This window comes from Branchiostoma lanceolatum, chromosome 10, assembly GCF_035083965.1.
Source record: "Branchiostoma lanceolatum isolate klBraLanc5 chromosome 10, klBraLanc5.hap2, whole genome shotgun sequence".
Lineage (NCBI taxonomy): Eukaryota > Metazoa > Chordata > Leptocardii > Amphioxiformes > Branchiostomatidae > Branchiostoma > Branchiostoma lanceolatum.
In genome coordinates this window covers 2,154,100-2,165,764 of record NC_089731.1, presented here as the reverse complement: position 1 = coordinate 2,165,764, position 11,665 = coordinate 2,154,100, and the positions used below count along the sequence as shown (strand labels likewise).

The following is an 11,665-nucleotide window of genomic DNA, read 5'->3' as shown; positions in this document are numbered from 1 at the left end:
AACATCAATTGAAATCATTTCGACAAGTTTCGTGTAGGTGAGTCGTTTGTGACTTTCACTCTTTTGCTCTTTCTTTTGTTAAATTCTTTCAGTGAATATCCAGCTGCAATGTGTAGAATGGAGGGGTGAAACAAGAAGGGATGCCGGAAGTTATTTTGCCGTTATTTTTGTAACAACTCGGAGCGAAACAAAATCACAGGGTGAAAACATTGAGTCATTTCGGAAAGTCTCCTGTATGTAGGTCAGCCGTTTGCAAACAAGGTTATTTCATGCTGTCTTCGGTGTTTTCTTTCCTGAATGTCAGATCGATTTGTGACGTGCGTGAATAGAGGAATGGGTCAACAAGCCGTCTTGCGATGTTATTTGTAGAAAATGTGTGGACATTTCAGAAACACTGGATAAAATATGAAATTATGATTACCCAACTTGGTTACCATTTCAGTAGCCATTTTCAGGTGAGTGATATTTGGCTGTAGTGAGTCTCACTTGCTTAGCAGCGTTTTTCTTAAATGGGAAATAGAGATCGATAGAAGGTCAACAAGTTGGCTTAGAAACTGTTATTTTTTGAGGAACCTTGTGTAAAGAAGAGGGGAACACAGTATTGGGTCAAGACGTCAAGTTATTTTTATGAAAGTTAATCAATGAAACGTGTTCTATCTACAGTCTTTTCCTAACACTTGAGAAGCGAATATTGATCAATGTTGTGCATAAAGCATGTGGGCTAGGTATGGTTATTTTGTGACTAGTTAACTAAGAAAAACCTTCATGTAACAACATCCAGTGACATCTCAAATGTAGCGTAGTCATTGAATGATTTTGTTGTAGCCAAGACTGTATTAATCTTATTTTTCAGGATCACTGTTAGAGGTACCATGACTGCCAGTGCTAACAGACCGGTTACTGTAGGTAGGTACCTTTCAGTCTGATTTCATTCTGAGTATTGATAATATACGACGAGCAGAAGATGAGCACCGGTACCATTTTGTAATAGAATGCAAATCTGACAATATAATATCGATGTATCTGTATACATGTACTATTCTTTTGCTGTGACCTGTACTTAACCCAGTGGGTATATGTGTACAATAAAGGTCTAATCCATTCATTAAAATGTCACACCGTCCAATTCGTTGGCACTGTAGAAACTGACGGGTTTTTTCTTGGTGGGTTTGGTGAATATTTCATTTACTTTGAGTCAATTGAATTGATTGATTGATTGGTTGATGTATCGATTGATAGGTGGAAAGAGAGACAACCTCCGCGTGGTTGTGCGCATGAGAGGCCCGCATGCGCAGACGACAAGCACCTCCACAGAGCCCGAGAAGGTCACAGTTCACGACAACAGGACGACCATCGGCGTGGTCCGGCCCAGCAAAGAGACTATAGAGGTGTCGGAGGACAAGTCATTCAAGGAGAAACTCTACTCCTTCGACAGAGTAAGTTGTATTCTTTCACATGACATTATAAATAATTAGTGTCAGAATGATTATAGCGTCTCTGAGGACAAGGAGAAACTCTTTCGACAGATCTAGAGTAAGTCGTCTTAATGTTTTTGCATTAAGAATTTTTGCATTTTGTTTATCAAAACGTTAAGAATGTGATATAATGTTGATAGCGTCTATTAAAAAAGAAGTCCTTTAAGGAAAAGTTGTATATAAGAATAGACTCACAAACGCCAGAATGATTACGTCTCATAAAACGCGTTCAAGAAAAGCTATACAGAGTCTGTTTGGAACGTTTTCATCCTAAGTGGAATGTTACAAATAGATATCGCCTGTGCCAGGGTAACGGTGACGTTATGGAAGAGGGTCCTTAGGTACAATTTGACGTGTTTTTTTCCCTAACCTTACCCATTAATTAATGTAACTTTTTCTCCTCAGGTGTTTCTGGAGGACAGTAGTCAACAGGACGTGTATGACGCCACCGGTGCTGACCTGGTCGGCAGGGTGTTCCAGGGGGTCAACGGCTGCGTGCTCTGCTATGGTAAACAGACATACATTTTTCTATAAGATTTGTGTCGAACTCGATCTAAGGGATGTAGTTTACAAGAACCTACCTGCGAGTGAATTCTAGTCTTTGATGATTGTGACTAGAGAGGACTAATAGTAACACTGTTTTTGTTACCGCCATGAAAAATTGAGTTTTTTTGTCCGTCTGTGTGTCTATTTGTCCTTCTGTCTGTTTGTGTTTCTGCATATTCGTAGTCAGCATAACTTACGAAACTCTGGATGCATTGTGATGATATTTGGTATTATGTCGGTGGGTGTTTAGAAAGACGAACGACAATGTTGGGCCCTCTGGTGTGTGACTTTGGTACTGCAGCAGAACTTTGGGTTTTTGTATCTTTTGTCCTGGACTTGACTTGATATGGATTAGGCGGCTCACATTAAGACCAGTGATGGTGCTTAATTGCCTTCAAGCTCCGTCTCTCAGGCCACACTAGCTCGGGTAAGACCTACACGTTGCAGGAACGCGGAACAGGCAGCCCACAGTAAGACCAGTGCTAGTACTTCAGCTTCTCTACATTTCCTTTAAATCTGTCATATTTTTCTCTCAGGCCACACGAGCTCGGGTAAGACCTACACATTGCTGGGTCCGGAGCAGGCCGCGCGCAGTCAGGAGGACCCGGCGGCGTCGGAGGGCCTGGTGCCCCGCACGCTGGTGCACATGTTCGCGGTGAAGGAACGCCTGGAGCAGGCGGACCCCAGCCGCACGGTGGACATACACATGCTGGTGTATGAGGTGTATATGGAAAAAGTAAGCTGTTCGGTTGTTAGTATGCTTATTTCTCTCTCTCTTTCCCCCTATCTCTCCTTTTTCGACCAGATGTAAACTGTTTGTCTATTTTTTGTATGTTTGTTTGTGAGTGATAGGATGGAGCAGGACAAATAGAACAGAAATGTTGATGTCCATATGTATGAGGTCTACATAGAGAAGGTAGGAAGATCTCTCTCTCTCTCTCTCTCTCTCTCTCTCTCTCTCTCACTCACTCACTTTGTGCGTGAATATGTTAATGTGCGTGTGCGCGTTGTGTTTGTGTGTGTATGCGTAATTGAATGAGAGGAAGAAAGTTTTTGTGTCTGTGTGTGTATGTGTTTGAGTTTGTGCGTGTGTATGTGTGTATGTGTGTGTGTGTGTGTGTGAGTGAGTGTGTATGTGTGCACGCGCGCGCGCGCGCGCGTGTGTGTGCTCTGTATCTTTACTAACTTCGATGGATTGAAGTTACATTGATTATGATGTCTCACTCTCTCTGATTCTCGTTTACAAATCAAAGATGAACTTAACTTTGTTTTCCACCTCTTGCCCTCTCCTCAGGTGTACGACCTGTTCAGTGCGAACACAGGTAAGAGTCTGGACATCCGGGGTCCTGACAAGAGAGGCTCGTTCTACCCGCACGGCATCACCAACCACTACGTGCTGCGTGCCGAGGCCGCCATGACAGTTCTACGGGCTGCCGCAAGGTCATTACTCAAGCTTGTTCATTTTGACTCTTCGATTGCCACATTATCATGATCAAATTTCATTACTCAACATTGATAGTTTTTATCCTGTGGGTCTCACTTTATCAGGATCAAATTTCAGGTTAATTTGCATATCTGTTGTATGCCTGACGGGGCGAGTGGAACGTTGTGAGACGCCATTGCCGCCGACTCATAGATCATTACCAAAACATTCTAGTGTTCCAAAAGTTCAAGGGCAAACTTTGGTAGCACTTAAACATTATATTTCGGTATAAAAAGGGAGGTACAGCTTCAAACGTAGTTATTTCCTCATTCCTACGAGTCACGGCAAAGTTGAATTCATGAAACATAAAGGTCACGGCGTCGCCATTTTGTTTCTTTTTTTGTTCTTTCAAGGTCACGGCGCGAGCAGAGGACGAAGCGGAACCAGCGCAGCTCTCGTTCCCACATGATAATCCAGATGGACGTCATTCAGACCAAAACCGTCCAATGGGAGGCCTCAAAACAACCGCTGGTCAGGCAGGACAGAGCAGGTATTCATTTACAGCAAAATTGTCCAATGAGAAGGCTATCTTTAAGTTGTCAAACTATATCCGAAATCGTTGAAGTAACTATCTCCTGTTAAATAAGTTGCAATACAGAGACAAGGGTAATATAGACTCAGTCACGCTTGGGACCGCTTCCTTGCCGCAACGCCGCCATGCGACAAGGAGCAGTACAGGTAGAGTGCACTCAGGCCGTGAGAAGTTGCCAAAAATCAGACAGGATGGCATATTTTAGGTTGCATGTAAAGATCTTTATTTTCATGTTTTCAATACACTTTCTATGATCTATGTCGCCTTCCCAGGAAGATATTCTTTTAAAGGTTTTGTATTGAGAACTTTATTTTCTTAATTTTCAATACACAATTCTATGATTCTTCCACCTTCCAGCCAGCCTGTTTATGGTAGACCTGGCGGGTAGCGAGACCGAGGATGATGCGGCGCTCTCAGACCTCACGCGAGCGGAGGGCAGGAAAATCCGCCTCAGTCTCTACACACTCAAACGCGTGGTCGCCGCGCTGTCGCACAGAAAGAGGGGGAAACACGTGCCGTACAGGGAGAGCGTACTGACCAAGCTATTGAAGCATTGTCTGGACGGGACGTCACAGACGGTCATAGTAGCGACCTGCGACAGGAACAGCGGCAGCATACTGGAGAACATATCAACCCTGAACTTCGCACAGTCCTGCAAGAAGGTAGTTGGTTATACTGTTACGTATTGGAAGCATTGTATTGTGTATTTCATGATACATGTATTTCCCTGAAAATGTTGTGCTCTGTTATTGTATTGTGTTGCATCTTATCGTATTTTACTATATTGAAATGTGTTCCAGAATACTATATATACTTGGTACTAATTCAGGTGACCTCAATACCACAGTAATTGGCAAAGTTGGGGCCTTGAGTCTACTGGTATAGTACCTGTTCTTCTTCCATCCACGAATTGTCATGGCGTCATTTTACTACGAGATACTACGAGACAAATTGACCAGGTTTTGAACCCCACCATTGTAATCAAGAAAAGAGATCATTAACCATTATCATTGCAGAAAAAGTGGGATCATACGTCTTCCACTGTCTTGGAAAAATAAGTCAAACCAACTAAGTTAGAATTTAGTGTCAGTATTTAGACTAGAATAGCCACATGCTATATTGTTACTAATTGTCTGTCCTGTCCGTCCTTTCATGTTACATGTACCTGCAATTAGCCTACGGGCAAGAACTTGCAATAAACGTTCTCATTAATCACTACCATTGCAGGTTTCCATCAGTCCGAAGGCGAACAGGAACGAACTATCGGAGCTGTTGGAGAGAACCATCCGGGAGAGAGACGCCTGGAAGAAGTTCGCGGAGGGACAGGGAGATACACTTAGACTGAAGGACGGTCTGCTCAAGGACATTCTACCGTATCTTGAAGAAGAGGCTAAAGTTAAAGGAGACGGGGAAAGCGGAGGTAGGTACCTCTCAATCATCGGATTACTTATTAATTCCTAAGAGGTTATCAAATTCAAGAAGAGGCGATAAAACTGAAGGAAATCCTGCCGTATTTTAAAGAAGAGGCTAAAGCTAAAGGAGATGGGGAAGGCAGAGGTAGGTGTCTTTTGCTTGCCTGATTCCTTATTGTTTTCTAATAAGTTAAAAACGGCAAGGAGAAGCAGTGAAGATGAAGGACAGTCTACTGAAGAATCTGCTATCACATCTTGAAAATTAAAAGTTAAAGGAGGTAAATGTATTTCTATTGTCTGATTCCTTACCTTTAACTGAACGTCACAAATACCAGCTTTATAAGAACTTTAAAGATGCATTGCAATTTCTATTTCTTTCAGAGCGAGAAGCTGTTTTCATCCAGCGGATCCAGGCGGCGTTAGGGGGCCTTACCGTCCAGTCTGGAGAGTCGGAACTGCAGACGACCGGGGACGATAGGTGAGCTAGTCACTGAGTTAGCTGATGGACTTGATATTTCGGGCTGCATACGAATGTTAGACTTGAGTCGTTTTCACACTGTTTTTCATATCGTATAGGTGAGATTTATTTCGGCAACATCAGTTGTCTGGACCGAGTCTCCCTCTCCCGAATTTCTGTTCTTTCATGATGTTTTAATCTATTTTTTGCTTCCAACAGATCCGAATACGTACCTGAAACGGAGTCGGATCACAAATTGCCTAGAGAGGTCAGTCGATTTTCCATCCACGAGATTCGTTTCTCTTTCTTTCTCTATTACAAACACGATACGCCCGATTACTACTGTATAGCACGAACTCACATTACTCTGAAATCAACGCCTGACCTTCATACTGAATTTGCTTCGTACAATACTGTTTGATTCTTAAACATGTGTACTTGTATGTCGCCTTGCAGGAGATGCAGAAGATGTTGCGAGCCGTTACTGAGCCCGCCATGCACAAACAATACGCGGACAGAAGGCTCTCACAGGTACACAAAACAAGTAAACAGGGACACAACACAAGACTCACAGTGATAACCTCCCAGTTTGCTATGCAGTACAAACTTCTTCCTAGCGTATAATGTGTCATCACAAGTACTGAAATTCAAACAGAGATAATCAAGTCTTAGAGAAGTCATTGACACTAATAATCACAACACCATACTTGACGCATTATCCTATGCTCACTATGCAATACAAACCTATTCCAATCATATAATTTGATCAATCTTTGATATAAAAAAAAGTTTAATCGCTGACACACTATTCAGTGTATGGGGTGGTCCCATCTCTAGCCCTTGTCTATAGCCCTTGTGCCACAGAGGGCTACAACCTTAGGGGGTTTGTCTGCTCTTTCGCATAATATGGATCTAATGTATTAGCGAGGAGTGCTAAGATTACATTTTGAATAATGAATTTTCACGCCATATTTCCCGACACTGCAGAAAACCTTCACGTTGAGCCGTGGCGAGGACGGCGGCATGGAGGACACGCAGGCGGCAGGGGACGGAGGTGGAGCCGATCAACCCACAAGGTACAGGGACGGGGCTAGAAAACAACATAACGTTAAAGCTACAAATGTCTCTGTCGACATAGACTCCGACCAGGGTGTTAGGAATGTGTTAGGGTGGTCTCCCATTTATGAATCTTAAATCAATGTATTGATCTGAAGTGACTCTGAAAAAAGCTAAGTTCTATATTTCAAGCAAAGATTTGCAGACTCCGAGCGGGATCACACAAGAGGAAAGGAAAGTGATCTCGAACCAGTTTAGCTCAAATGAACTCAATGAACAGATGAGCTAATCTTCTACTGGTCGTGACAGGAAGACAGACGCTATATGGAGTATTTACAGGTTCATTGTACCGGGGACATTCCCCTAGCTCTTTTCGACAAGCACAATGAACAGTGGATCACGGCTTAACGTCCCGTCCGAAGGACTGCGACCCTTTCCAGTAGCGTGCATGTGCAGGGACACTGCAGCTGAAAGAAAAGGAAGACAGACATTGAGTTCAGCACGGGCAAAAGTTGGTGGCAATTTGGTCATGGTTGTTGATTTGGAATCTAAAAGTTCTAAGTTAGAATACCTGGTAGACCTCATTCAAAATGTTTACAGTGCGTCAGGACATGAACATGTGACGTAGGTAAGAAAAAGACGTACGTAAATGGTCTTGTAGCTGTTTGAATATATCAAATGTCAGTAGCTTGCCCTTGAAGTTATCACGCTTCACAAATCAGTCATTTTATCATATGCTATGGCGTGTACCACCTGACGTCAAACGCTTGGGCCGAGACGTCATGCTTTGTTTCTTTCAGCAAACCCACTAACAAAGCACGGGAATCGAATCCGCACGCCAACCAACACAGACCTTGGAAAAATGAAATCTGTAACCTGATATCGTGATTTTGACGTGTTGGGTGCAATGCCGGTCTTTCGGAAGTACTTTGTTAGTCCACGGAGGAGAACCTCTTTGGTCACACGACACAACTCCTTCTGTGTTACTTCATCATTTCAATCCCTCTGAATTTTGGCCACAGCTTAAGAACTTCTCTTTGGTCGCAGGTAACATAATCAGAAGATGTCAAACTTTTGATCCATCACAAGCTTCAGAAAGGCGACCCAATTTCTTCTACTAGTAATTTCTAGTGATACTACTTTATAACGTTTGCTTGTCTGTTTGTTTGTTTGTTTGCCAGTGACCTGAAATACAAAATGCTATGAATTGTAGAAAATGATTTTAATCCTCTTCTTTGTTTTCTCAGTAGAAAGGGAAAGGGAAGTTTTCGCGAGGTTTTGTGTTCGCGGTTCAAACAATTATGTAGTGCAGTTACTGTTGTAATTCAATGGAAACGCATACAGTCTCACGCATTCGCGGTGGAGAGGCTATCGCGAAGATAAAACCACCGTGAGCTTTTCAAGATGCACACTGTATCAAATCTCATCTTCATCATCATGTCGGGCGGGTTGCCCGGACTAAGTCAACCCTCTTCCTCCAGTCGCTACGGTCCGCCATTAAGTGCTCTAGATCTTCGGCCCTCACCCCTACGTCCCCAGCAAGTTGGTCAATGTAGGTCCGTCGGGGTCGCCCGACACTGGAGTGTCCCTGAGTTGGTGTCCAGAGTAGGAGTTCACTCACAAGCTCATCTTTGTTTCTATAGCTATGCCCTGCAAACCTAGCCCTTCTCTCTTGTATGGTTGTTGATACAGTTGGTAACATGCCATACAGTTCTACTTTAGTCGGGTGGTGTTTCCAGGATTTGTTGAGCACAGCTCGTAGCATGCGGGGATACGTTTCCATCTAGCTTGTTCTCAAGTTTCTTAGTCAAATTTTAAAAATTGTATATAGTACAGTAATAATATGATGAAACACATACTGTATCATGACTTTGCAGGAGAGGTAAATGCTCAAATGGAGAGGCCATCGCGAAAATAAACCCACCGTGAGCTTTTCAAGATGTGTACTGTATTAAATCTAGCCTTCCTTTTTAATTCCTCCTTCAGAAGTAACCCTGTGCGCCGCCTGCTGCTTTGTTTCCGCAACTCCGTCACCAGGAAAATCTTCCCACAGTTCCGGGACGACAGAACGGAGGGAAAGGGCAAGGCCGAGAAACGTGGGTACCTCAGACTAGCGTCTCTAGAACTATTTCTATGATATTAGATAAAAAGGTTGGGTGTGACAGGTCGTTCAATGCAATAGAATCACGAAGCTGGACAGGTGTTTTAAAGCGAAAGGCAGTTATACCGACTGTATAGATACAGAAATCAATTAGTCAATCAACCAGTTGATCAATCAATCATATCTATTTATCACTCGACCAATCAGTCAATTAATCAATCATGCAAGCAAGCAAAAAATCAACAAACCATGCAATCAATAGATGGATACTAGTAGATAAAAGTTCCTGACTGATTTTGCGCTGTTTTCCCGCAGAGCCTCCAGCAGCGGAGCCCAGCCCGACCCGCCCCGAACCCGATGGCGCCTCCTCCGCCGCCTACCCGGCAGCCCCTCAACACGCAGATGAACAGCGGAGTATAACTATAAGCAAACAACCGGACCAATAGGAAATTCTCATAGAAATAGATACATGTATTAAAACAGTGTCAGAGGACATGGCGTCCATGGTGCACTCTGCATGGCGTCTTCTCACTTCTGCATGCCCGGCAGCCCCTCATCAACACGCAGAGGAACAGCGGAGTATAACTAAAAGCAAACAACCGGACCAATAGGAGAACTTTCATAGTCATGTAACAGTGTCAGAGGACATGACGTCCATGGCGTCTTCTGCAGTGACCCAGCAGCCCATCAAACCGCAGAGGAACAGCAGAGTATAAGCAAACAACTGGACCAATAGGCATGATAGGATTAAACTTTCATAGAAATAGATAACAAAGACTGGTTTTCGGTTTCGCATTGCAGCTAGGTGTCTCTGCTGCAGGGCGAAGAATGCGGTTCTGATGGGACAGTTCTTCGCGCTGCAGCAGCGACGCCTCCTAGCGGCTGCAGTCTGGAGTACAGCTAGTCGGTATTGCCAAGAGGAAGGTGACGGACGGTCACCGACACGTCGGCTTGGTAGTAACTCTTTGTTTGTTATGCTCACTATACTCAGACATGCGCAATCCCCTTTTAAGTTCCATACAACTAGACAAGAAATATGCGCATCTTACAAGTAACGAGTTATTCACATATTTTATGTCCTCTAGAAACTACGACATGATTAAAAAACTATGTGAATTTGTGTACAAATGTTTCAAGAAGAGAGAAGAGACTCTGTAGATTTAGATGGAATATGACACAATGTTCCTTTTCTTTTACTTCATCATATTACCTAATGCATTTAGCCCATTTTGGGCATGAATATGCAATAAAGTTCATCGTCATTGTCATTGTTATCCAGTACTACTGATACATAGGAATATTTGACTACTCCGGGATGCATCAAGAGACTCTGATCAAAGGTTCTGATTACATAAAAGGCGTTAAAGAACAATGACTGTTTGTAAAAGAACAAAGTAATATGTTCCTTTAACAGCTCTCAAGCTCAGAGATTAAATTTGCGAATTCAACCTCCGACCAACAGACTCTGTAATTGTTGCATGCCAGTCGAGTAGAATGATTACAAGTTGAATCTCCAAGTAGGTGTTACCGTGAAGGGTGATATCAAGTCTGTTTTAAACGCGTTTTTGCAGCATCTTGTACGCCATTCTAGTCTAGTAGTGACGGTGGTCGCTACTAAAAAGGTCTGTCTTCCAGTACAACAAGACGCAAAATGAGAAAAACACATGCAAGGTACCGTTTTACTGTATGACACCAGTTAGTTTTGTTTTAGATATTGAGCTACAAGTGTAGGTAATTAAGTTGTGCAGATATATGATTATGAGACCGTGTAAATGTACGAAAGGTACGTAATATACAACCATTAAAAAAGGGAATACAAAATCAATGTACTCCGTGAATCCAATTCTTTCTGATGTAGTTTTACTTGCACTACCAACAAGGCAAGACAAAAAGTCTGATAGTGATATTCATTATTGACATAACAACAAGGACGCACCGGGAAATGTGTCAAGAAAAAGCGCAAGTGAACCTTCTTGGCCCACTGCAGCGCTGTAGTGTGTAAAGAAGGTGACGCGCTACGTCAAGTCAAGTCAAAGCCTTTATTTTAGTTCGAATGCTTGTTCGGCCATAATATGGCCGCTTTTCGACAAGGTCGAAGTGAAACGGAGGGGCAGGAGTCACGGTACAAAAATAAACTTAACGTAAACTTAACGTAACCGATATCAATACAATCATAGAAAATACATCAAAATAGATAGTTGAATAAATAATTAGATGAATAAATACATGAATACATCATAATACGTTTTGCGTTCATGATACAGGAGCAACATTCAGTTTATTTCTTCTTCTATATGTTGCTTTTATCTGAAATATCATTTTGTATTTTTCTTATCCTAGTCGATATTACTGAGCTGTTACGTTTATTCTTTTTCAAACCGAGCTTCCCTACGACGCGCCATGGTTCGGTCCAAGACCGGATGAGACAGTGTGCATCCGCTAGTCAACAAAATAGTACGGCTTTGTAGTGGTTCGCTTCAGACAAAAACGGTTCACTCGTTCAATAAATAAACCCACACATTTGCGTAACTAAAAGCAACATACTTGTCTGAGATCTAACAAAAGATAGTTGAGGGTATTTCAGGAATGTAACCTTTGACCTG

The 11,665-nt window shown here is 42.7% G+C and overlaps 1 protein-coding gene across 1 annotated transcript; it reads left to right on the top strand.

Annotated features, from left to right (window-relative positions):
- Positions 1-858: 858 nt before the first annotated feature.
- On the top strand, positions 859-9,508 carry LOC136443830 (uncharacterized). Its single transcript, XM_066441198.1, has 14 exons — positions 859-906; positions 1,240-1,436; positions 1,881-1,983; positions 2,558-2,757; positions 3,316-3,461; positions 3,858-3,994; positions 4,394-4,698; positions 5,264-5,456; positions 5,830-5,926; positions 6,125-6,173; positions 6,362-6,436; positions 6,893-6,981; positions 8,948-9,057; positions 9,378-9,508. The coding sequence occupies exons 1-14, from the start codon at positions 873-875 to the stop codon at positions 9,506-9,508; spliced, it is 1,866 nt and encodes a 621-aa protein (XP_066297295.1). The 5' UTR covers positions 859-872.
- Positions 9,509-11,665: the final 2,157 nt, after the last annotated feature.